This window comes from Eubalaena glacialis, chromosome 1 (genome assembly GCF_028564815.1).
Source record: "Eubalaena glacialis isolate mEubGla1 chromosome 1, mEubGla1.1.hap2.+ XY, whole genome shotgun sequence".
Classification (NCBI taxonomy): domain Eukaryota; kingdom Metazoa; phylum Chordata; class Mammalia; order Artiodactyla; family Balaenidae; genus Eubalaena; species Eubalaena glacialis.
The window spans coordinates 153,067,144-153,093,256 of NC_083716.1; the positions used below are offsets into that span (position 1 = coordinate 153,067,144).

General features: G+C 35.6%; 1 protein-coding gene across 1 annotated transcript in view; it reads left to right on the forward strand.

Annotated features, from left to right (window-relative positions):
* Nucleotides 1–26,113, forward strand: part of ARHGAP15 (Rho GTPase activating protein 15) — a 593,253-nt gene that overhangs the window by 67,829 nt on the left and 499,311 nt on the right. The window contains exons 4-5 of the mRNA XM_061199772.1: nt 5,547–5,634; nt 24,865–24,954. Of these exons, the coding sequence (XP_061055755.1) occupies nt 5,547–5,634; nt 24,865–24,954 (178 nt within the window). The remainder of the gene's footprint in view (nt 1–5,546; nt 5,635–24,864; nt 24,955–26,113) is intronic.

Sequence of the window (26,113 nt, forward strand, 5' to 3'; positions counted from 1 at the left end):
TAATCCCCTAGCAGGAAAGAGAAAGAGGTGGTATCATAGTTAGAAGCACATCGCTGCTTCCGGCTTCTTATGAGGAGTTGAAAGACTCATCATGTGACTCCTTTAAATCAGTTCAATTCCCAAGAGAAAAATAGAGCTTGAGAGTGGTGGGCCTTTGACCAATCCTTCTAATTAACATTAGGTAAAACAGTTAATTTGACAGTCCAGGTGGCTTATACCTTGTCACAGGCTCTGCACTCTAGCTTTTATAATTTGAGACTTAGGACCAAAACTATGGTGAAATCTGACATTGACAGTCTCCTTAACCAAGAAAACAGTATATTGCTGGTTGGGTTCCAGAACACCTCAATAAAGAGAATAAGGCAACAAAGAGAGTCACATGATTTTTTTTGGTTTCCCCTTGCATATGAATTTATGTTTACACTCTACTGTAGTCTATTAAATGTGCAATAACATTATGTCTAACAAAACAATGTACATACCTTAATTCAAAAATACTGTATTGCTAAAACATGCTAACCATCATCTGAGCCTTCAGTGAGTCATAATCTTTTTGCTGGTGGAGGGTCCTGCCTTGATGTTGATGACTGCCGACTGCTCAGGGTGGTGATTACTACAGGTTGGGGTGGCTGGGCAGTTTCTGAAAATAAGAAAATAATGAAGTTTACCACATCAGTTGACTCTTTCTTTCACAAACGATTTCTCTGTAGTGTGCAGTGCTGTTTGAAAGCATTTTACTCACAGTAGAACTTCTTTCAAATTGGAGTCAGTCCTCTCAAACCCTGCCCCAGCTCTATCAACTAAATTTATGTAATATTCTAAATCCTTTGGTGTCATTTCAACAGTCTTCACAGCAACTTCACCAGGAATAGATTCCATCTCAAGAAACCACTTTCTTTGCTCATCCATAAGAAGCAATTCTTCATTCTTTAAAGTTTTATCATGAGATTGTAGCAATTCAGTCACATCCTCAGGCTCCACTTCTAATTCTGGCTCTCTTGCTATCTCCACCACTTCTGCAGTCACTTCCTCCACTGATGCCTTGAACCCCTCAAAGTCATTCATGAGGGTTGGAATCAACTAATTCAGACTCCCGTTAATGTTGATATTTTGACCTCTTCCCATGAATCAGGAATGTTCTTAATGGCATCAAGAATATTGAATACTTTCCAGAAGGTTTTCAATTTACTTTTCCCATATCCATCAGAGGAATCATGACCTATAGCAGCTATAATGTATTTCTTACATGATAGGACTCCTTGATCCATGGGCTGCAGAGTGGATGTTACGTTAGTAGGCATAAAAACAACATTAATTTCATTGTATATCTTCATCAGAGCTCTTGAGTAACCAGGTAGTTTGTCAATGAACAATAATATTTTGAAAGGAATCTTTTTTCTGAGCAGCAAGTCTCAAAAGTGGACTTAAAGTATTCAATAAACCATGTTGCCAAGAGATGTGCTTTCACCCAGGCTTTGTCATCCTATTTATAGAGCACAGGCAGAGTAGATTTAGCATAATTCTTAAGGATCCTAGGATTTTCAGAATGGTAAATGAGCTTTGGCTTCAACTTAAAGTCACCAGCTGCATTAACCCCTAACAAGAGAGTCTGTCTGTGCTTTGAGGCTTTTGAAGTCGGGCATTGACTTCTCTTCTCTAGCTATGAAAGTCCTAGATGGCATCTTCTTCCAGTAGAAGACTGTTTTGTCTACATGGAAAATCTCTTGTTTAGTGTAGTCACCTTCATTAATTATCTTAGCTAGCGCTTCTGGACAACTTGCTGCAGCTTCTACATCAGCATTTGCTGCTTCACCTTGTACTTTGATGTTACTGAGACAGCTTCTTTCCTTAAACCTCATGAACCAACCTCTGCTCGCTTCAGACTTTTCCTCTGCAGCTTCCTCATCTCTCTCAGCCTTCACAGAATTGAAGAGCGTTAAAATCTTGCTCTGGATTAGGCTTTGGCTTAAGGGAATATTGCGTCTGGTTTGATTTCTATCCAAACCACTAAAACTTTCTCCATATCAGCATTAAGACAGTTTTGCTTTTCTATCATTCATGTGTTCACTGGAGTAGCACTTTTAATTTCCTTCGAGAACTTTTCCTTTGCATTCACTTGGCTAACTCCTTGGCACAAGAGGCCTAGCTGTCAGCCTGTCTTGGTTTTTGACCTGCCTTCCTCGCTAAACTTAATCATGACTAGCTTTCAATTTAAAGTGAAAGAGGTGCAACTCTTCCTTTCACTTGAACACCTAGAGGCCATTGTAGAGCTACTAATTGGCCTAATTTCAATATTGCTATATCTCAGGGAATAGGGAGGCCTGAGGAGAGGAAGAGAGATGGGGAAAGGCCAGTCGGTGGAGCAGTCAGAACACACACAACACTTATGGATTAAGTTAGCTGTCTTATATGGGCATGGTTCATGGCGCCCCAAAAGAATTACAATAGTGACATCAAAGATCACTGATCACAGATCACCATAACAAATATAATAATAATGTAAAAGTTTTAAATACTGCGAGGATTACCAATATGTGACACAGAGACATGAAGTGAACAAACGCTGTTGGAAAAAATGCGCCAGTAGACTTGCTCAAAGCAAGGTTGCCACAAACCTTCAATTTGTAAAAAAACACAATATCTGTGAAGCACAATAACATGAGGTATGCCTATACTCTGTAATCTTTAAAAAAAACCACAACATAAATTAGTGAACAGATTTCAGGCTTCAGAATCGGAGAAACTGAGTGACTCTAAGTGTATGGCCTTAAGTAAGTTACCTAAACACTCTGAACTTTGTTTTCCATATTAGTAAATGGACAGATTAGTACCTTCATCATCTTTTTTGTGAAGCTAAATCTCCAATAGACAAGCAAACTTATACTAGGTACTCAAAATAATTTATGCTAATTATTATTTTAAAAGAGATCATAAAAAACTGAATTAAAATTGGAGCCTCTAAAACGTTGAAAAACAGCATTCTGTTTTTCTTTTTGAAATGAAATTATCTTAAACAAATTGGAAAAATCTTCACTTGTATTCATAAAGACATAGTTTGTAGTTTATAAGATCAAAAAGAAATTGCACTGTATGTAAAGTGCCAGAACAATTCATATTACTAAGTTTCCAATACCTGCAGTTCTTACCCTATTCAGCTTGTTCATCAGATTCACCTAAGAGGGAACATTTCACAGCAGTTCAAAGTTCTAACTGTGAACCATGAGGTAATCGAATTTCATGCAACTTCAGTTCTAACCAGTTCCAGTTCCAAGTTTAAGAAAGGGAAGAGTAATGCCAACACATTCTATAAACGATCAACATCTGAAAAAGATCAAATCAGAACCATTTACCCAGGGCTTTCTATAGACAGGAAGCAAATAAGGTATAGAGTATCTCTTGCCAGGAGATGAAAAATATAGTGGGAAATACAACAGGCAGGTTAAATATAGGTTCCGTCATGCCTGGGGGTGTCCCATTCTCCTTGGTTACATATGGGCAAAGTAAGGGGTAGAGATAAAAAAGATGCCCAGTCTAGACCAGCAGTCCCGCCAATGTTTACTCTATCTTGGGCCATCTAATATTATGACCTGCATAAGAAGAAGGCTACAGGTGTTCCAATTCATCTTGCTGCTACTGTTACCTAAAACGAGAAATGGGAACTAAGGCAAGGGAAGAAAAAGGTTTATGAGGTTTTCATTTTTCCCCCATCTTTTTCATCGTTTGATTGAAAAAGTGACTATTTGAAGACAAGTGGGTCCAAGAACATAGTGTTCATATTTGCATGTTGAAAAATACACATTGTGTTTGTTTTGTTTCTGTTTATCCAGTTTTTTTCTTTTTAACACAATGGTGTATCATTAGGAAAGCTTCAGGTATGTAAGAGCAACCTACTCTTGTAAATATTAACTTTACTGAATCACAGCTGTCCTTTAAATCAAGCCCCTAGAGACTATGAGGCAAGTGGAACTAAATTACACAAAGATCTTAAATGGTCATTTAAAATGTATCTTTGTGTAGTTTTCTATGGACCAGAATAGTCTTTTTGTAAACCTTTTTAAAAAATCACTTTTGTAAAATGAATTCAGCTATTCTGAACTGAGTGTTAAACCAAAGCAAACTGCAGCAATATGATGTAATAGAAACGTATGTATATTAATCTCCTTAATCTTTTACCACCTAAAACATTTGTCTTTCTTCATGACACAAATATACATACATATACGTATTGAAGTAATACATGTTCAATGCAAACGAAAATCAAAAGCTATGGTTTCACTCTCTGATTTAACTATTGTTATATCCAGCTTTTTTTTTTTTACCCCCATGCCTAAGTTTAATCATTGACTCAACAAATACATATTTATTGCCTACTCTGTCCAAGGCACTGTTGCTTGTCACTGGGGGTATCTCTGTAAGGATGAAATGTTTTATGTCGATTTGGGGCTTTTTATTTAATGGGGGAGAGAGAAGTGAAATTTACAAAAAAATTTTTTTTTTTAATTTATCCTAAGTGCTATGTGAGGAGGTCATGGAAGACATATTTGAGGACATAATATTTGAACTTCAATGAATGGGAATTGATAATCAGAAGGGGCTGGGATGGGTGAGGACAATCATAGGTAAATAGCACAGCATGGTCTTATGAACTACATATTATATTATGGTCTGCATTAAAATCTTCCCATATCAGGGTTCTGCTAAACACAGTGTTCATTAGTCCATTGTATGACTCCATTATATGCAATTTACATAACCTATCTCATTTTTTGATACTTTAGATGCAGAATTAAGAAATGGTGCACTTCATTCTGTGTACAGAGCCTTAACTTATGACATGATTTCTTTAGGATAAATTTAAATTCATAGTAATGGGCTTGTTCAATCAAAAGATATACACATTTTAAAATATTTTTTAAAAACGTATTGCCAAATTCGCTCCTGAAAAGTTGTTTCCACTCCCACCAAAACTGTATGGGAGAATCCATTTCTCCATACTCTCAGTAAACCTTGGTATTATTCCTTCTAATTCTTGCCAATTTGATTGGCAAAAAAGTAAAAAGCATTTGACTCCCTTTATTTGCATTGAGTTTCAACATTGAAAAATATTGTGAACTAGGCAGGTAAATTAGCTGGTTAGTTTTGCAGACTCTGATGTATACTAAACCAATGAAGAGATATAACGATGAAGGACGAGTTTCTGATTTCTATTTTTACTTTGCTGTTTTTGGTTTGCTGCAGAAACATAGACTTTTTATGGAGTGGAAGACATGGATACACGAGGTTGGATTTTTGATAGCTGAAAAAGATTTGGGGAAGATCTACAATGATGAAACTTTTACTATAAATGCCATGATATATAAAAATTACAGAATATTTTTATTATTACCTAAATTCCATACCACCTGTAGATTTTAATAAAGAAAAGATTTTTAGGAATTCTGGTTAAAAATAAAGATAGTCTCTACTTATTCCAAATGTTGCTCATACAATACCTGTGAATGATTTCTTCAAGTGATAGTGCTTTTTTTGCTTTTTTCTCTCCTAAGGAAAAACTGGTCTACTTCCTGGATTGTTCTTTCTAGTCGAAAAATTGAATTTTACAAAGAATCCAAGCAGCAGGCTCTGTCTAATATGGTGGGTAGTTCTCTGTTTCTACTATTATCATGTTTACAGAAATATCATTGAATTAAAAGTTTGGTTTCAACAGAAATCACACTAAAGCCTCCAAGCTATCAACATCTGAAAGCAGATGGAGGAAAATGACTCAATAAACTTTTAATCAGATGAAGGGAAAATAGAACTTAGTGTTTGTTTTATTAAGTGGTGCATTTGGAGAATAATCACAAAATGAGATGAATGGCAAGCAGCTCTCTAGTAATGGGAAGGTAACACTTTAAATTAAGGTGCCATTTATAAATGCTTTATTCTTATTTATGAAATGATCACTAAATGCAGCTACTTGCTCAAATAATGTAGTATAAAGTGTGTTATAAAATGCATTAGTAATAAATACTTAACGGATGAGACTATGGAAAGCTGTTTTAAAGAATATTATAAGGCGTAAATCGTATTAAACCATGTATGTGCATCTTTAATACATGAATTTAAGTTGTTATCTAGCATGCTATAAAGTGCTTCACACATTAATAAATAAAAATAAACTGTTTATAAATGGCACCTTAATATAGGGTGTTACCAATGAGGAAATACTCTAAGTTAACAAAGTGATTTTTTATCTTAGTCTAACTGTGACATTCACTACATCCAGCTAACCTTTCTGAACAGTTCTATGACTCCATCTAATGGAACTAATACAATTTCTGTATCCAATAGTTATTACAAAGTGAAATTTGTAGGGCTTCTTGATTTGTACCTGGAGGAGGGCCTCATATATGCCCACAGAGATTTGACAGTGTTAGTAAGTAGGAGCAATTCTGAGCTAGTTCCTGGGGCAATTCAAGCTCAAAACCTTGCTGCCCGAACACCAGAGCTGCCACACGATGTTGGAGACAGTGGGCAAGCAGCATATCTGACAGCCTCCTGAGTACGAAGGACTCCGGGCAGGAACTAACCTGCCATACCCCAACGGCCTGATGGGCAGCAGGGAAAAGGGGTCTCCTGGCAGGAATTAACCACAATGAACTAATTTGTATTTGGCAGGTAATAAAACGATGGAAGGTTCTTTGCTTTCCAGCCACTAGTCGTGTTTGCTATGTAATCCTCTTTAAATAGGAAATAGAAAATCATTTGCTAGGAGATTTTTTTTTTTTTTTTTAAAGGAGAAGATTTTAGTAAGAACAAAAGGTAGCATTTGGCTTGCTCCTGATAATTGCAATAGCCTTTATCCCCAAGTAGCTTGCTGATTTTGGAGTCTTGGTGCAGCCAATCTGTAAACTAATTATGAATAAATTAAAAATATATCTCAGTCCTTTGTATTTTTAATTTAAACTGCCTCAGAAATTTGTTTTAGGGTTTTGTTTTGGTTTTCTTTGGCTACAGTAATGTTGAGATAATCTTTTTAAGAAAAATAAGGTACCCCTAAAGGCTAGGTACAAAACAACTCCCATCCACCCACGGGTCCTTTGTCTTCCCTTTGAATGAGTTCTAAAGGGGAAATCAGGAAGGGAGGAAAGTCACTTGCCTTGCTGAATTTGGCTGCTGAGAAAATGATCTTCATCCTGCTGGGTGAGAAGAATTCCATTGGAGCAGAGTTTATGTGAATGTGCTGGGATAATGGGAGAGATTAGATTCCAAGTTAAAGCATTTGGTTTATTTTTATTTTATTATTTTAATCTCCTCATACCAGGAGATAGTTATCAGATGCTTAATTTTGTACAGGTGGAAGAAAACTCCCCCTTACTGTAGGCAAACCTTGCAAGTCAGCTCACTAATTGCATGCCTCTAGTTCAAGCTTCAGAACTGTTGTAAATTGACAATAGATTTTACTTTTAGAGGAAATTTGTTAACCCCCTTTTTTTTTTTTTTGGCAGTCCCTATTTATTACTTTTAGTCCCATTTTCAGTGCTCTTATGGTTTCTCCCAGACACTCATTGTCTTCAAAGCAAATTCTGGGCAGGAACTAACTGTGTTTTGTGGTAATAGGGGAAAGAATTACAGATTCCTGTTTGTAGTGCATGAATTGTCTTGCTAGTCAAGTTCTTGGATACATTTCTAACCAAATATTAAAGGCCTGGTGGGATAGCCCACATTTACCAATTCCAGTCTCAGAGAAATGATATGATGATTACCAGGCCTTGATTAAAGATACTGTGGTTTTATTTTGAAAGAGATTTATGCTCAAGTTTCTGAATTTCTCTTGTGCCCCCTTACACATGTCCTGGTATTACTGTTCATTGTACTTCTGGGAAAGTCTGTCCTTTTCTCCAAGGGGGTCTGTAGAAGCTGCCTAAGTGAGTGCAAAATGTGGTTTAAAAGAGTAAATGGCATTTTAATCTGTACAGGAATGATCTTTGAATGTTAATGCAGTGGTGAGACAAAGCAGCAAAGTAGCTAGGAGAAGGGCTTTGAAGTTCAACCACAGGGAGCTTTATTCTAGTTTTGCCACTTAGGAGCTGACAAACTTATTCAACTCCTTTGAGCTTCAGAATCCTCATCTGTGAAGTGGAGGTAGTAATATTTACCAAGAGAATTAGTAAGGAATAAAGTTAGTTCATAAAATAAATAAAAATATGCATAGTAGCCATAAAATAAATATTATATTCTAATATACTCCATTAAAATATAAATATACTATATTCTATAGTACATAATATAGGGTATAATATAATTATAACTTATCATTATACTATCTTAGTTTTGCACTTGAATTGATTCACACATGCGTAGAAGAAAAGGTATATTAATTCAAGGAATACCAGCGTGTACTGTCTCCAGAAAAAGAAATATGCATCCATAGGCAGCATAAAAGATTGTGTCTGAGCACTGAATAATTCTGAAAATGAAGCCATTTCTCCACTTGGGGTTCTAGATGTAATATCCTGCTTGTCCATATATATTTTCCTGGGGCCCTCATCTTCCTCCATTGTCTCTTAACCTTACTGCTTTCACATTTAATACAGAATGTCACACAGTGTTGTGCCTGATCCCACATTCCATGTTTGGCTATATTTCTTTCTCACTGAAATTATTTCAGTTCATAACCAAGTCACATTTTTATCAAAAGCAACCTCCCCCTGAAAAGAAACACAGTCACTTTGCTGGTGTGTATAAATCAGAGATTCATAGGCTCTGGGTCCTCAGTGAGCTATTCAAGGAAAAGGAGGACTGACCTATTCTGTTTTTCTTTTTTAATAAGGACATTAAAGAGTAAAGTACTGCCTACTACTACTGTCACTTTCTAACAGAAAGGACATTGTATAATACCCCAATCCTAAATATAGGTGGGATAAAACCTCAAAATTAAAGACAGTCTTTACCAAGAGTGGAAACTGTCTCCCTCCTACGTCTACATACATTGTCTCTGTTTTGTTCACTTCACCTCAGACCAGAGAAAGTTTGGTCCAGACTGGCTGGCCCTCCTGTGAAAAGGAGCATTGGAAAACCAGTGGTGTCCTTAGTTCCGGATTTTCTGGATTACAAAGGAAAGGACAGTGTTCTTATTCTGTATTCTGATTTGTAACTCACTTTAAAATTTTGAAATGTTGTCACTGGAAAATAATGCAGAAACCATTTTTAGTAAAATGTATAAAACACGTATGTATATTTTAACAGTTATAATCAAACTTCTACATAACCACCACCCAGGGCAAGATGCACACGCTGCCAGCCCTCCAGAAGCCCCACCCCTGCCTATTGTCTGTATGTCATCACAGCCTCTTCCCTTGCCACAGACTTAAATGACGTTTTAGTCATTATTTCATCACCCTTTATTATTTTCCCACCTATATCTATAGCCCTTAAAAATATAGCATACTTTGTCTGCTTTTGAATTTATAAAATGGAATCACAGCATGTGTTTCTTTTGTTTCTTGCTTCTTTCTCTAAATATCAATATGTCTTGCTTTTTCCTTGCTTTCATTTTGTTTTAATCATTTCATATTCTTCTTTACTGTTTTAGGAGTGATACACTTGGTGTTCTGTTAGTGACTTGCCTAGAATTATGATTTATTGAAGACTAAAGCTATTCAAATATTACTTTAGAATATTTTTAATTCACTTATCACCTTCCCAATGTATATGCTATTTCTGTCTGTATTTTAATTCTTTCTTTTCTTTTTTAACACCACTAGACATTATTTATTCTCTTTTATAGAATCAATATTGATTTTTATTTGCCCAATATTTGCCATGTTCCTTGTTATTCATATATTCCTGTATCTTAGACCTTCCTTCTAGGATTATTTTTTCTTCTGTTTGAAGTACATTCTGAGAAATTCCTGTAGTAAGGGTCTTGTCGTGACAATCTGTCTCAGCATCTGCTTGTTTCAAATGTCTCTATTTCTCCATCATTTTGGAAATATATATTCTCTCTGGATATAGAATTTTGAGTTGGCAGTAATACTCTTTTGGCACATCAAAGATATCGTTCCACTGTTTTCTGTCATCCATTATTGTTATCAAGAAGTTACCTGTTAATCTAACCACTGTTCTTTGGCTGCTCATAATATTTTCTCATTACCTTTGTGTTTCTACTGTTTCACTGTGATGCATCCAGGTGTCAGTTTCTTTTTATTTTCCCTGCCTGGATTGTTGGGCCTCTTGAAATTGATTATAACTGTCATTAAAATGTTTTAGAAAATTCCAAGCTATTATCTTCTCAAATGTAGCTTCTTTTACATTTTCTCTCTTATTTTCTTCTAAGCCCCCAGTTAAACCTATGTTAAGTTTTCTCACTCTATCCTCCACATGTTTTATATTCTTATTTCTTTCTGTCTTTCTGAACTGCATTCCAAATAACTTATCTTGATTTATCTTCTAATTCTTTAACTCAGTCTCCCTCTGTGATAAACATTATTTTTATTTCATTATTATAATTTTTATTTCTAGAAGTTTGTTTCTTTTTTAAATTTACTATGCCATTTGTTACAGGGTTTTTTCCCTGCATGTTAAAGACTCTCTTTTATTTTGTGAAAATTAGAAGGCATAGTTTTTTTATATTCTGTGTCTTGTGATTCTAGCATCTGAAGTCTACATCAGTCTGTTTCTACTGCTTCTCACTCACATTGCTTTGTTTCCTTGTGTGTCTGCTTATCTTTGACTGTGTGCTAATCATTGTTATTGAAATATCATGGGAGGTTCTCTGAGGCCTGGAATAAAAGTGTCCTACTCCAGAGTGTTTTGTATTTTTCTAAATTGTCTGGGGGCACTTCCAGTGATTGATTAGATCAATTTAAGTTAACAGTTTAAAATTTTTGAGTTATGTGTACATAAAAGGAGGGCTACAGCTGTGCTACACCTTATCAGGGACAGAATTATTGTTCACTCCTTCTTCTCTTAACATTGTTCATCTACAAAGGCAGTCTTCTTTATAATCCCTTGGGATTAGAGAAAGGGAACAAGTTTAATATTGGTTCTCCTTTATCCCTTTATAATACCCTCAGGCAAGGTGCAGTTATTTTGATTTGATATTCTGCTTTTCTCTGTGGGTTCAGATTCTCACCTCCAAAAAATATTTACCCTGGATGTTCCCACTATCTTTTCAGCCTTTCAATTCTTTTAAGGTTAATTTTAAAAAGAAATATTTTATCCAGCATTTTTCATTGTTTTCACTGGGAGAGTTGATCCAAATAGCATAGTTTCTCATTACAATCTACCTCACTTTCATTTAAATATGCATTTGGTTAATCAAGTTAGTGCTATTTATATAAGCCTTGGTGGGAAAAGACTTCATAAGAATATGTATTGAAATCCTACAATGAACAGCTTGCTCGTTAGGGCTACATATAAGGCATAGAGATATAATCAAGATATAGTCTTTGCTTTATAGCATCTCTGCCAAAAAATAGGATGAGATGAAATAAGAAACATAGGAGAGTTTTTTGTTTTGTTTTTTTTTTAACATTTAAAGGCGGGACAGCTCACATCTGTGAAAGATTTGAATTAGGCCTTGAAGGATGGTTATAATTTCAATATGTGGAGATTTGTGGGCAGGGAAAATTCCAGTGGAGTAAAAAAATATGAACAATGGCATGAAACTGAAAATGGGCAAGGTCTGTGTGCTAAAAAGAGAAATGAATTTTTTTAGTTTGGTTGGAAAATAGGATAAAAGAAAAGGATTAAGAAGAATGCCATGGGCTAAGATTTGCTACCAGGGGCAACTCTTTAATAAGGTGTGTCAGTATTCTCCAGACATCTTCACCCTAGAATAATCTCTCATGACTCTTCTTTTAACAACTACATACTGAACAGCAGTATGACCCAGGTGTTGCTTGTCTTAAAAAGACCGGTACTATCACAGGGAAAAGGCAAGAGAGGATGATTCTTCTAACTTCAACTCATTTAGTCCAAGAGCAAAAACTTTTGCCTCAAAAGCAGCTACAGTATTATTTGATTCATCTAGTGGCAGAGAAGTCCTAAAGAAACAAGAGTTGTCAGTTTGATTTATCCTCTGAGGCCTTGAATCATACCCGTTGCATTTTTCAGGTACACTTACCTATTTCAGTACCAGCATAGTATTTCAATTGGCTCCAGCAATTCACTTGCAACTTTCCTCCTGTGTATGGGCTGTACTTTGTGATTTTAGAGCATGTGCTTGGTATGGAGTAGACCCTGGACTCTAGCTATGGGATGTGGCAAATATGCACTCCTGGTTAAAAAAACCAAAATTGATGGATTGCCTCATGGGGAAGAAGCTGTGTAATTTAGAGAACCCATTCAATTATTTATTTTATGAACTATTAACAACTCCTAACAGGTGTCACACAATGTGTTGTTAAACCCTAGAGATATCCAGATGAATAATATATGATCCCTGCTGTCAAGGTGCTTATAGTCCGGTAGGGGAAACAGAATCATATGTAGGTTTATTATAATAGAACATGACTAACATGATAAAGAAATATAAGAAAACATGCTGGGGAACCATAGGTCTAGCTACAGGTAGCTCTTTCCCAAGGAAATTGTTGTTGCAAGTAATGGTCAGCTTATGTATCTCTCCATTAGTTCATTCTGGAAATATCACTTAGGGTCCTTGATATTAAGCCACAATGCTAGGTATTAGGAAAGACACAAAAATGAAACAAACTCAGACCTTTCACTTGAGGGTCTAAAAACAAATAGAAAGCATGCCCATAAATCAAGTAATTGTAGTGAAAAAGTAGACATTGATAGTTACTCCAAAATGGCATGAACAGAGACATGGGTTAGTTTCATGGTAACTAAGAGGAGAGAGATATGGCTTCCAATTGGAAAGGATTCTAAATATATCTGTTAGAGGAAGTGACATTTGAGGAAGTTTTTGAAGGCTGAATAGGATTTCATTGCAGAAATGGGGCGAGAAGACACTTTACATGGAAAAAAGGGAGTAAGCAATGATAAAATGTGGGAAATTAATTCCTTAATTTATTTGTTTATTTTCCAGATATTATCGATCGCTTGCCTTGTTCCACATACTGTGCTAGTCATTGCTCTTAAAAATGTTTCTTGGTGGTTCCCTGAGTCCTAGGGTGTATATGCCCCAGTCCAGACTATTTTGTGTTTCTTCTGTAAGTTGTCTGGATGCACTGCCAGTGAGGGATTGCCTCAAAAAAAGTTGAGGAACAGTGTTGTAGGACAGCAAGCACTCTAACTTGGTTAGAAAGTCAGTGTGGAATCAGCTCATGAAAGACCTTGAACAGGATTGTGGGAAGAGATGATTTCTTTCTGTAGGCACTGTGGAGCCCTTTATAGTTTATACTACATATGCTCAAATTAAGAGAGATTCAGAGTTTTCAGAGGCAGTTTGGGGAGTTAAGATATATTTTTCCTACAGTTAAAACAATGAAGATAGGACTTGTTAAATTATTTGAAAAACCTATTCTAAAAATATATGGAAATAGATGAGAGTAATAACGCCTGTGCTCTTATTGACAAAGATAATAGCAAAACGGCTAAGTCTGTCATCATTATGGCCCAATGCATTTAGTAAATCACAGGGCATCTTCTTACTCAGAATATATATTAATATTCTCCTATGACCTGATCTTTTAGCAGCATGGTCATTGCTAAAGAAGTCCTAGTGCAAAGAAAGCAAGCAGGGTGATTCATCTAAGAAGAACTAAAAAATATGCTGTGCCCAAAACATGGGTGTATCAGCACATTAGTGAACACCAGTAGCAACCTGGAGGTGTTTTCATGTGATTCCAGAATATATGTTCAGTGTGGTACCCTACCGAGATAAATGCATCATGCAAACTCTATTTCTGATTAGGAAATTTCTTGTCTCCACATCCACCAAAAATCAGACCAAGTGGACCTTACTTCCTTGTATATTTATCTCATGGTACTCAGAAAACTTAGTGTCACTTTTGACATAAATTCAGAAGTATTATAAACATTTTAGGGACTATTTCTCCCCTCAAACTGTATAGTTCTAAAGCCAGTATGTTTGATATGGAGCCTACATGTTGATTGTGTATGTAACTGGGATTTTTGGGGCTACTTTTATGTTTTTTACTTTACATTGTACTAATACTTATAATCAGAGGCAAACACTGGCAAATTTTACTTCTAATGACAGAAAACTCTTCCAAGGCATTTAATAAACTATTAACTTTTTTAGACCACTCATTCAGCCATAACCTTGAAAGCAAAAAAAGAGTATTATAAAAGACTTCATTACAATAATTTGTTTACTTTTTCTTAATATTGTTTACTTCCAGTGCAAATAATGAGCACAAGCATTAATTAAATAATGCAGTGTATTTAATGTTCATTCACTGTAGCATGACTCTAATAACAAAATGGACTTATTTATGGGAGTAAAATGATGTGATTTAGCAAAAAAAGATGAAAATAGTTTCAATCAGAAAGCTATTCATGAATTATTGAGTAATCTGTACAAAATGAATATGGAATGATTTTATTTTTGTAAAGTGAGTGTTAAGCCCTTATTCAGATCCCTGCTCAAAAAGATCATAAAAATGGAGGTGCAAACAATAGATCTACCAACCTTAGCCTAACGAAGGCATTTTAAATTCTCATGATAATAGTCCTCTGGTGAAGTCAGCATGGTTAACATTGGGGCAGGTTATTAGTACAGCCATAGATTGCACTATCATATGGTCTCAACATACATTTAAAAATTAAAAGAAAAAGAAAAAACAGTCCAAAATCTGGAGGATGACAGGTGGAGATCAAAGAAAGAAAGGAAAAAAGGAAAAATGATTTCTAGTGTTTTATTAACACAAACTTTGTAAGGAAAAAAATGAAATCAAGTGATCGATATTAATATAAATGAAGCCATGTTCTCTGGTTATAATTTTCTCAAGATTTGGCCATTAACCACAATAAATTCTGTATCATACATAATTTTTAATAATCACAAAAATCTATGAAATTGATAGGATGCTTTATAAATGGATAATAGCTTACTGTCCAATAAACCTCACCTTAGGCTCTTTCAGAAAACTATTTTAATTATGAAGCTTGACTCTCTGTGGTTTATCATTTTGGTCAATGTAAGACATCTGATTTAGAGCTTATATTTCTCTAAGATAAAACGGACTTTTACTCCACAGTGCAGTTTTAAATTTACTGAATATATGTATTTATTCTTCCTTTAAAAGTCACTACTAAATTGAAATGCTCTGGGAAGCAGTATACCATATTAGGTAGAAATAGGGGCTTCTAATTAGGAATTCCAGGTTCACATTTTATTTGTTGCTAAAATTCTTTGATGTCTCAGCTGCAGTATGGGGTTAATAAGAGTACCTACCTCATAGAGCTATCGTGAGATTGTGTGAGGAAATTGATGTAGCAAGCCTGATACACAGCAAAGATAATAAATATTAGTTATATTTATTATTGGTATGATTATTACATGAAGCAATTGAGTATAGTGGTTAAGAGAACAGACTTTGGAAGCAGAATTGGATTCAAATGTACAAACTCACTTAATGACAGTATACTTCAAAATCCTTGTCTTAGTTTTCTTAACAATAATATCAAGATTTTTCAGGTAAAGAAACACTACCTGCTGTCCAAATACAATTCAAAATGTCTTCAGAACCTCATTTCTTACTCATACCATAGGCCAAAACAGATATTCCTGGTCAGCTTTCTGCTACATTGTGCTTGTCCCATCGTTTGGTTCTGTCACCCCCTAGTGGCAGATGAAGGAAACGTTAAGAGAGCATAGGAAAATCTGCATGTTCTTTAAAAGCTGTGAGCCCAGAGGTGTCTCACATTGTTCTTGCTCACATTCCAGTGATGAGAGTGGGTAATGTGGCCACAGGTTGGTGCAAAGGGGGATAGAAAAAAATGGAGCCTTTGGCTGGTGAGCTATTGGGTTGGCCAAAAAGTTCTTTTGGGTTTTCCTGTAACATCTTATGGAAAAACCAGAATGAACTTTTTGGCCAACCCAATACTTTCCAGTGACAACTCTAGACTCCTGAAGAGGGAGCCCTGCACACATTTCGATCGAGAGCTATGCCTCCCTGACACAGGAGAGTAACATCAACTGTCTCAGTCCTGATTCCCTAGAAAACAAAGCCCAAATTAAGCATCCATGCTTTATTTGGGAGGCATGAGCCCAGGACACAGAGAGTGAAGTAAAAAGGAAGTGAGGCAGGAGATGATGCGAAATAGAAGAGAGGATGTGTTAGCATGCTGGCTACTACTCTACAGTGAGCCTCAGAGACACAGAGAACCACTGGGCAGGTGTACCACTTGACTTGCAAAGAAGCTGCAAATAAACTGGAGAAAGCATGAAGCAGTCTGTAGGAGGAAGGGATGGAGGTAGGAGAAGGAATATATCGACCCTGTTTCTTCCCATTTCTTGCTTCCTTTTGATTAAAATTTATCACCTGGAGTATTTACTCCCTGTATTATATGGATCCTGGGCACACCCTTGGATGGCTATGCGGAAGGTCAGATCCTACACCCTGTAAAATAGTATTTTATCCAAATCTGGATGTGGTAGGGATGTAAAAGCCAGTCTGCACCTTGGCAACCAGGAGGGCCTTGCATTCCAAGAAGGTGTCTGGTCATCCACAGGAAGTGGGACCATATGGGCCCAAGCAGCCCTGGTCATCTACAGGGACAACTGAGGCAGACTGAAAGAATGAGGGTCTAAGGAGGGAATCTGAGGAGGTGCCTGAGGCATCAAAAACGTGCCCAAGTTGCTCACATTGCAGAATTAAATAGTTTTTATGTAGTGTAAATTTAAGGTAATATAAGCATGCAACAAACATAGATTAAATAGAAGCTATTATATTTATTCTAGCAAGATTTTGATTCAGGAATAAATGCAATAAATTCTTAAAAAGGGGAGAATACTTTCTCCTCAACAAACAAACAAACAAACAAACACATAACATTCTAGTGCCCCAAATCACTAACAAGGCTTTGCTTTTCTGAAAATCTGGTTTGATTTGGTCTTGTAATATACTGAGAAATTTCACTGGGGAAACAATTTCAGTTATTATTAACACCATTTATATTCATATACATAAAACTCACATCTTACAATCAAAGTATCCTCTTCTATGTTGACAGCGGCCATACTTTAGACATTAATAAGATCAGGTATCCATTCAGCACTCTTTCCTAAATCATTTTGCCCAAATGAGAATTTATAAGTGAGTTTTATCCTCCTCCATGACTGATTTTCCAGAATCAAAACCAGTTATGTGATAAAACTTAATTCCTCTAAACAGATTTTGTGTTTCATGTTTCAGACTGATAAGGACAATCTGAGTCTATATTCTGGAATAGCAATTAATCCAAAATAAAAAATGGTAGCTAATAAACTGTTTCATAAAATCTGAGCCTTGACTTTTTTTCAACCACATCTAGTAATAAGGGTATGAGAATGAGTGGCCCAGTGATTTGTTGCCCACACACATGCCCAGTCTTCATCATGGAAAATGCCATCAAGCAAAAGAGCATCTGGCCTTTGATATTTTCTTAATATACATTAAAAGCCCCCAAATATCCCATAAAGAAAAATGGGAAACTTAATCCCAAAAGTTTAATCTAAGTCAGAGAAAAATATATTATGGAGAGAATACCCTGTCAGCTGTTATTGAGAAATGGTAAAGATGGACTAAGAGAATAATAAAAATCAGAAGTGGACAAGACCTAAAATCAATTTTTAATGACTTCACATTTCTCCAACAAAGAGACTTTTATGTTTTATTGTCCGGAAGCAGTAACTTCTAAATAATTCTATTTAAATATTTTAAAATCAGTCATTTATATTTTAAGTTTACCCAGAATAGATATATGTATACTCTTAGGCTTAAGTTTATATTTAGTCAATTTTTAAAAGTACATTTTTATAATGATGTACAATGTGATACATTGGCATCATGTAGTTCAGCAGACTTTTTCATGTGTTTTATAGCTGTAGAATCAGAAATACGTTTTCTATTAAAGGATTCTTTAATTTCAGACTGAATAAAATCTTGACTGTCTTCCAAATAAATTCTACAACTTTTCTGAACTACTTATTCCAATATTTAACAACACTTAAACACTGATAATTTTCCCTTCTAATAAAGTCTAGTCCCTAAAGTTGTTCTTCAAGCCTAGGTCTTTCTGCTTTAACTTTGTAAAAATAAACAATTGATTAGGATCATTTTTATATAGTCCTTCATTTACTTAGTTTTCTTTTCTTGAGGCTAATATGTTTATTTGCTTGACTTTTACCAAAATCACTTTAGCTTTTTCTGGCATACTTTTAAATTCACCCCAAATCTCTATTATTTGCTTCAATTTTGCCGTAAGATCAGTTCCTATTAAAGGTCAGTATAAATGGGAATGTAGTGATTTTTATGTCCTAAATATTTCTCATTTTGTAAACTGTAATTCTGAGATGTATTTTTAATTTTATTTATTAATTCATTGGAATGAATCTGGAAATTTTCTATTGCAATTTTCCATCCAGTTCATAAATTCATTCAAAGGTTAACAAACTTCTGTTGAGTGCTTACTTTGGGCCACTTTGCTAAATTTGGGGAAAATAAAGACCGATAAGACAAACCCAGCTTGTTCTCTGATTGCATAGCTGGGGGAAAGAGACACATCCAAAAGTAGTTGCAATGTGTGGATAACAAAACAAATTGTAAAAAAAAAAAAAAAAATGTTTTTCAGAGTAGGAGAAATGGTGAGAAGGAAAGAGTGACTGCCTGCAGAGGTGATGGAGAGCCTCATGGAAATTATTTTGGAGTTACATCATGAAAATGAGCAGGATTGGGGCAGATGGCAGGCAAGGAGAGTGGATGAAGAGAGAAATAACTGTGTTCCAGATGAAAAGGGTACATGCATACTCAGATCCCCAAAATACAGAGTTGTGAAAGCATGTTGCATTTTGGAAACTGCCTTGAATCCAGCATTGCTGGCGTATAGAAAAAAGGAGGGATGAATGGAACTGAGAAGGTGGTTGGGGGATGATGAAAAGAAGCCTGTATACTCTACTAAGGGATTTGTACATTATCTTGTAGATAACAAGTTTTCTAGGAGAAATATTGTGAGATTTGTATTTTAGGAAAAAAATTCAAAACGTGGAGAATGAATTGAAATGGTTTTTTACTGAGTTCAGAGGAAACGGGAAGGAGAGAAATTCAGATGAGAGAAAATAAGAACTTAAATGAGATTGTGATCTCGTTCTGGAATTTGGGCTTTGTACCTTTTGGTTGTGGCTATTGACGGAAAGAGGAGAACTAAGAAAGTGAAGAGAGTGAAGGAGATAAAGAAATGATTAGCCAAGACAAGCAATAGAAAAAAGGGGACAAGTCTGAGAAGAAGACAGTGATTTCAAGGAGATGTCTGTGCTACATCCTGATGATAGTTAGAAAATAAAGTTTTGGCACATAAGAGGGAGCTGGGCACCAGAGGAGCCATGGGGAGTGAACATAAATAAGCGATGGATCCGGCCACAGGCAAAATCAAAACTCACAGCAAGCATGTAAACTATGAGAAATAGCAAAAGCCTAGAACCATAAACCAGGGATTACTAACATTTAAGAAGCTGGATAAGGAAGAGAAGTCAGTGAGAAAAAAAAAACAGAGAAGGAAAAGTATAAAAGGTGAAAGAAGAATTTGGAGAGAAAATGTCTCCTTAGCTGAAGGACAGAGGGTTTTAAGAAGGGCCAGCAGAATCTCATAGTACTACAGAGTTCAACCAGAATGTTGATGGGAGAGAAAGCATCAGACTGTTTCTGTTGACCTTAATGGTTAAGACGAATTCGATTAGCCAAAGAAGGGGATAAAAGATTGCAGTGGGTTGAGAAGAGAATAGAACAGGAGCAGAGAATGTGACTGCAGGAAACTCTGAAGAATCCTGGTAATCATGAAAGGAAATAGGTGAGATTGAGAAAACGTGAAGTTGTGGCATTGGTGCTTGCTTTCTTCTATTTTTTATTTTTTTATAATCACTTGAGTGTGATTATAGTCTAAAGGATATAATCTACTTGAGGGAAAATAAGGAATGAGATTGGATAGAATTAGGAACTATAGAGGAAAAACCTTGGGCTGAAGAAGGAGCATCTCTTACTCTGAGGCAAAACAAGACATGCCTTGTGAGATCATGCAGTATATGGCACTGATGGGCCAGGTAATTTTGATGCTCATAGATGACACTGTCATGCCCAGACATGGGAGTTCATTGGACAGGTGGACCAGAGTCACAGACCCAGGTCCAGACTTTTGGGAAACAGATGCAAATGTGGGAAATGATGACACTTACAAGGAAGAAATAGAAAGTGTTAATTCTTATTTTGGGACCTGAAAAAGGCATTATGTGACCTAGCAGGAGGAAAGGATAGGTATGGAGGGGAGGCAGTATATTGTGTTGTGATAAGGACTTGGGACTTGGAGTCAGATAAAAATGAATTCGTATCTCAGCTGAGGTCCTTATTAAGTGCATGAGCTTATGTAAGGCACTTAACCACTCCCTGCTTGAGTTTTCTTCACATGTCAGTTAAAGGCAATGGTATTAACTTCACAAGTTTGTTGTAAGGAATAAATGAGAAGTTGATATAAAGCTTTCAGAGGGCAAGACATATAGAAATTTATTAAAGTTTCTGTTTGTTCATTTGCATTACACAGACTAACTATGAAAGAGGGAAGAATGGCGAATGTTCTAGCACCAGGGCTCTATGATATCTCTGAATTATGAGTAAGCCATTTGGTGGGCTTGAAAAAGGTAAAGCTTTGGGAGAGAGGTACATGAGGAAGAGTAGAAACTGACTAGGAGCGCATAAAAAGTTTACAAAGTATTCATGACATTGGTCTTGGTAATGATTTCATGGATATGTTGTGTCCTTATCACAGTAATAATAGTGTTGCTAAGTAGAGTCAAAAGCCCAGCTGAAGTAGGTGGCCATTATTTGTAATGTTACTACATTGAGTAGTCAAGTTACTTCTCTAGAATTGAGGAATATGAGGAAGATTGTAGAAGAAGAAAAAGTGGATGAGAGAGTGGAGTGGATCATCGAATGAGGGAGGGAGAGAGAGAAAGAAAGAGAGAGAGAGAGGCTGAATTGACTGCGGAATCAGAGGCACAGGTCTGGACATGAAAGGAAGTGAAATCAAGGGCTTGAGAGGCTGGAACAACACACAAAGGTCTGCAGATTTCAATAACCTCGAAAATCAAACATAACAAGGTGGGAGTAAGGCAGATTCGGAAAGTGGGATTTGTTAGACGGAAAGCACAATGAAGATTGCTAATGTGGAGGGGAGGTAAAGCAGTGAGCTCATGAAGAATGTAAGAGATGGGTCAAGGTCACATGAATGAGCACTAGGAAGTGACTAAGTGTAATGGGCAGTGTTCGGACTGAGATGAACCGAAGCCAGGTGCCAAAGCCATCGGATTTAGCATATGATGCTGATGAGAACAGCTAGAGGCTGGCAGAGCTAGATGGTAAGCACACTGGCAAAGCGTAGATTGCTTTTTACCCATAAGTCTCCTCTAGCTCTCTCTCTCTATGGAGAGAGTCTATAGATAATTATACAGAGTCTGAGGCTAGGATGTGATTCTTAAAGTAAGAGTCAAAATATAAGCCAACACAGTAGCTAACACACTGACACTTAGTATATATACAATAAGTGTTTATTGCATGATTCTGTGAAATCCTAGGTTCAATCCACATATGAGTCCATTAAACTGTTTACATTTTGCCAAATCACGAAGCAAAGACTGCTTAACCATTAAACCAAATACAAATCTTGCTTGTTATAAAATTGGGAATTTTAAGATGCCCAAACCTTCCTTCCAAAGCACAAATGCTAGTTGCATTTTGGTATTCTCCTTCATGCACAAATTTAGCAAATATTCATTGAACAACAACTATGTACCAGGCACTGTTCCATACATTGGAAAAATAGTGGAGGAAAAGGCAAACAAGGTCCCAGCTCAGGGAATTAAATTCCAGTGGGAGAAAAACACAGTCAGCATATAAAACTGTATATATATTAATTTCGGTTAGGAGGAAGGCTGTGGTGAAATTAAAATAAATAGGTAGAGAGTAATCAGGAGTCCTGGAATGCCATGATTTTATATAAGACAGTCAGAGAGAAGACCTCTGACAAGGTGACATTCAGCTGAGACATGATGGAGAAGAAGGAGTCAGCCATGTGAAGATTGGGAGGTATTCCAGGTAAACAGGTGGTGTAAAGGCCCAATGGGAAGATCAAGTTCAACAGAGAAGGACAGAAACAAGATCAATATGTCTGTACTAGTCTAGTAAGAAAAGCATATCTTTTCCCAAAATGTTTCATGTTTTAGCATGAATATGATCATAGTGTATATTCAATTTTTAAGGACTACATAGTGGTTAAAAACAGACTCTGGAGGGGCACTGCTAGCATTTAAATCCTGGCACCTCCTTTTTTACCTATGTTACCTTGGGAAAGCTTACCTAACCATTCTGGCATATTTTCTTACCTGTAACATGGTAATAATAATAATACCTACTGGGCTTCCGTGGTAGCGCAGTGGTTAAGAATCCACCTGCCAATGCAGGGGACACGGGTTCAAGCCCTGGTCCAGGAAGATCCCACATGCAGCGGAGCAACTAAGCCCGTGCGCCACAACTACTGAGCCTGCGCTCTAGAGCCCGTGAGCCACAATTACTGGACCCACATGCCACAACTACTGAAGCCCATGCCCCTAGAGCCTGTGCTCCGCAACAAGAGAAGCCACTGCCATGAGAAGCCCACACGCCGCAACGAAGAGTAGCCCCTGCTCGCCACAACTAGAGAAAGCCCACACGCAGCAATGAAGACCCAATGCAGCCAAAAATAAATAAATAAAATAAATAAATTTATAAAAAATAATAATAATACCTACTTCATACAGGTATTATAAGAATTAAAAGAATTGATAGCCATAAAACACATAGAGAAGTGTTTGACCCATAGAAAGTGCTTCTTATATAAAATCATATTCCATCTTTTTTTCCTGACTGCATTATGTGGGAGAGATAATCTTTTTTGTTATATATGTTTATTGGTGCTGAGTGTCCCATAATTCAATTAACTGTAGAAGCAGGTTTTTCTTAATTTTTCTATGTCATAAATCACTCAACAATGAACATTATTATTGTGCCTTGAGATTTTCCACAGCCGTGATGACCTGGGTGGCAGATTATGGGAAAACAGTAAAAATATTTCACTATCTGAAGCATCCATAAGAGTCATGCTCATCTTGATTAGTTTTTCCTGAGATTACTACCAAATAACAAAGCAAAGCTATGCTATCAATTGCCATCTTGCCAGCCAAATTTATCCTGAAGGAAAGTTATGCTTGGCCTGTATAATGTTTCCAAAAAAAATTTTATTGAGTTGCCAAAAATCAAAAAATCTCACAATTTACTATTAAAAAACCCCATATTTCTGGCTTCTTCTGAAAAATAATTTATTTCTTTTAAACCGATAGAACATAGTGGCTATGAGGCAACAATTGTGGACAGATTTCTTATAAAATTTTTGCAATTTTTCCATAATTTGATGCTTTAACCTAAAGTTCATACTGTTAATAAAAATATTATAAGCTTTTTACACTAAAATTTTAAAGTATTCTATTGAAAATGGCTTGAGGAAACTGAATTTATCTATAGGAAAACCTAGAGTAGCTCAGAACATATGAAAATAGTTGGAGTCTCTGAAATGTGGCTTAACTTTCTTTAAAAATAGTAAAAAAATCTCCCAAACAGGTAAGTTTTTGTTTAATGTTTGGAGTTTTGCAAATTTAAAGTTATGTAAGTGTGAGTCACTTGAACTAAATAAAAATATGAAGAGACAAATACAGAGGATATTCCCATTAACTGATTATTATGAATTACTGAAGTAAAAACAGCTTTTCAGTAACATACAAATTGTATTGTGTGAAAGGAGGCACACGCCATAATCTATCTGATCTAAATTAAATTTACTAAATACAAATACACATTATACTTATGTGTATAGACTTAAAGTCTGAAAAATGAATTTCTAAAAGGCATACAGTTGGCACTTAATATTTATTAAGTTTGTTTTTTCTTTTTTTCAGCTTTATTGAGATATAATTGACAATATTGTGTAAGATTAAGGCATGAAATATGGTGATTTGATATACAGATATACTGTGAAACGATTACCACACTTAGGTTAGTTAGTAACATTCATCACCTCACATAGTTACCTTTTTGTGTGTGTGTATGTGTGGTTCTAACATTTAAGATCTACTCTCTTAGCAATTTTCAAGTATACAGTAAAGTGTTAACTATAGTCACCATGCTATATATTCGATCCCCAGAACTTATTCATCTTAAAACTGAAAGTCTGTACCCTTTGACAAACATCTTCCAATTACCCCAGTGCTTGGTAACCACCCTGTTTCTATGAGTTAGACTTTCAGGTTCCACATAAAAGTGAAATCATGCAGAATTTGTCTCCTGTCTTACGTGTGTATGTGTGTGTGTGTATATATATGTGTATATATATACACACACATAATATAAAACATTATATTATATAAAACATTTTCTTTATCCATTCATCCATTGATGGATTGATGGACACTTAGGTCATTTCCATGTTTTGGCTATTGTAAATAATGCTGCAATGAACATGAGGGTGAGGATATCTATTTGAAACTGGAAAAAAGATAAGAAAGGCTTTATACCATAAATATATAGCTGCTAAGTCAATAAAGCTTTATTTTTTCTGACGTGCATCTCCAGTGTTGTATGCTTTTTATTCTTATGGCATTTTCGTTTGCAGAAAACTGGGCACAAACCAGAAAGTGTGGATTTGTGTGGGGCATATATTGAATGGGCCAAAGAAAAATCAAGCAGAAAGAATGTCTTTCAGGTAAGAATGGTACATAGATTCAAATTATTCCTATTCCTTCTAAATCTGAGCTCTCTTGGGTAATCAAAACAAGACTACCTTGTTATGATGTTTTCATGTGCATGAACTAGTTGTGTGGAGGTCATTGTGAAAAACCTGGCTTCTCTTCCTTGTTGAATTTTGGTTGTTTTGTTGTTTTTCCCTGGTGACTGGTTGCTATCTAAACACAAAATATATGTTGTGTGGTGATTAATTATATACCCAAAAGTCATTGAATTTTGCAGTGTATTTGATAGCTGTTTGTGGTTCAAACCTAGAATGCTTGGCTTAAATAGATTTAATGTAGGACTTTCAGACATAAACAAAGTAAGATTTGCTAATTATGATAAACTATTTGCATTCATTGCCATTCTTGCTTTCCAGTCATAAATTATATTTACCAGTGTAACTTGGGGGATGGAGAGAGCTGAACAGTTATAAAAATTGGATTTTTCATATTGTATAATTTAATTTTTTGGAAAAAATAACTGTGATTAATAATTTCAATCATGCGCCTTTGAATGGAAAGCACCAGATGAAATCCTTGAAAGAAAGGAAATGGGAAAACTTAATATTTCACATATGATGTTACTGAAATCCCTTTGGCAATTAATAACTTCAGATTATGGAAGTTGATCTTTTTCTATATTTACATGACATTTAATTTACTTTTATATCTGCAAAGTAACCAATAACTTTATAGGTATATTTTAGAATTTATATCATTTAGTAGAAACTAGATTATAATTATTGTATCAAATGTCTTCTGAGACCATTTTAGCCCTTGAAGAAAAGTCAATTCTGTTCTTAAATGTATCACTAAAATTAATGTATTGGGTCTTATAGAAGTATAGGTAGGTGACATTTCTTATCTGAACTCTCACTGGGAAGAAAAAACTGATTTTCAGTTTGTTTTTGCATTTTCCAAATGCTAAATGAGGTCTAGCCAAATAATTTGGCTTATGTTAATTAAAAAAACAAAACAAAACGAAAAACACTTTTAACATATTATGGAATAACTTATTTTTCTGATTATAGTTGAATTCTATTTAGGTATTCATTTTTATATGGTAGAGTTTTTTTTGTTTTTGTTTTTCTTTTTAACCAAAAATGAGGAAGAAAGAAAGAAAGGAAGGAAAGA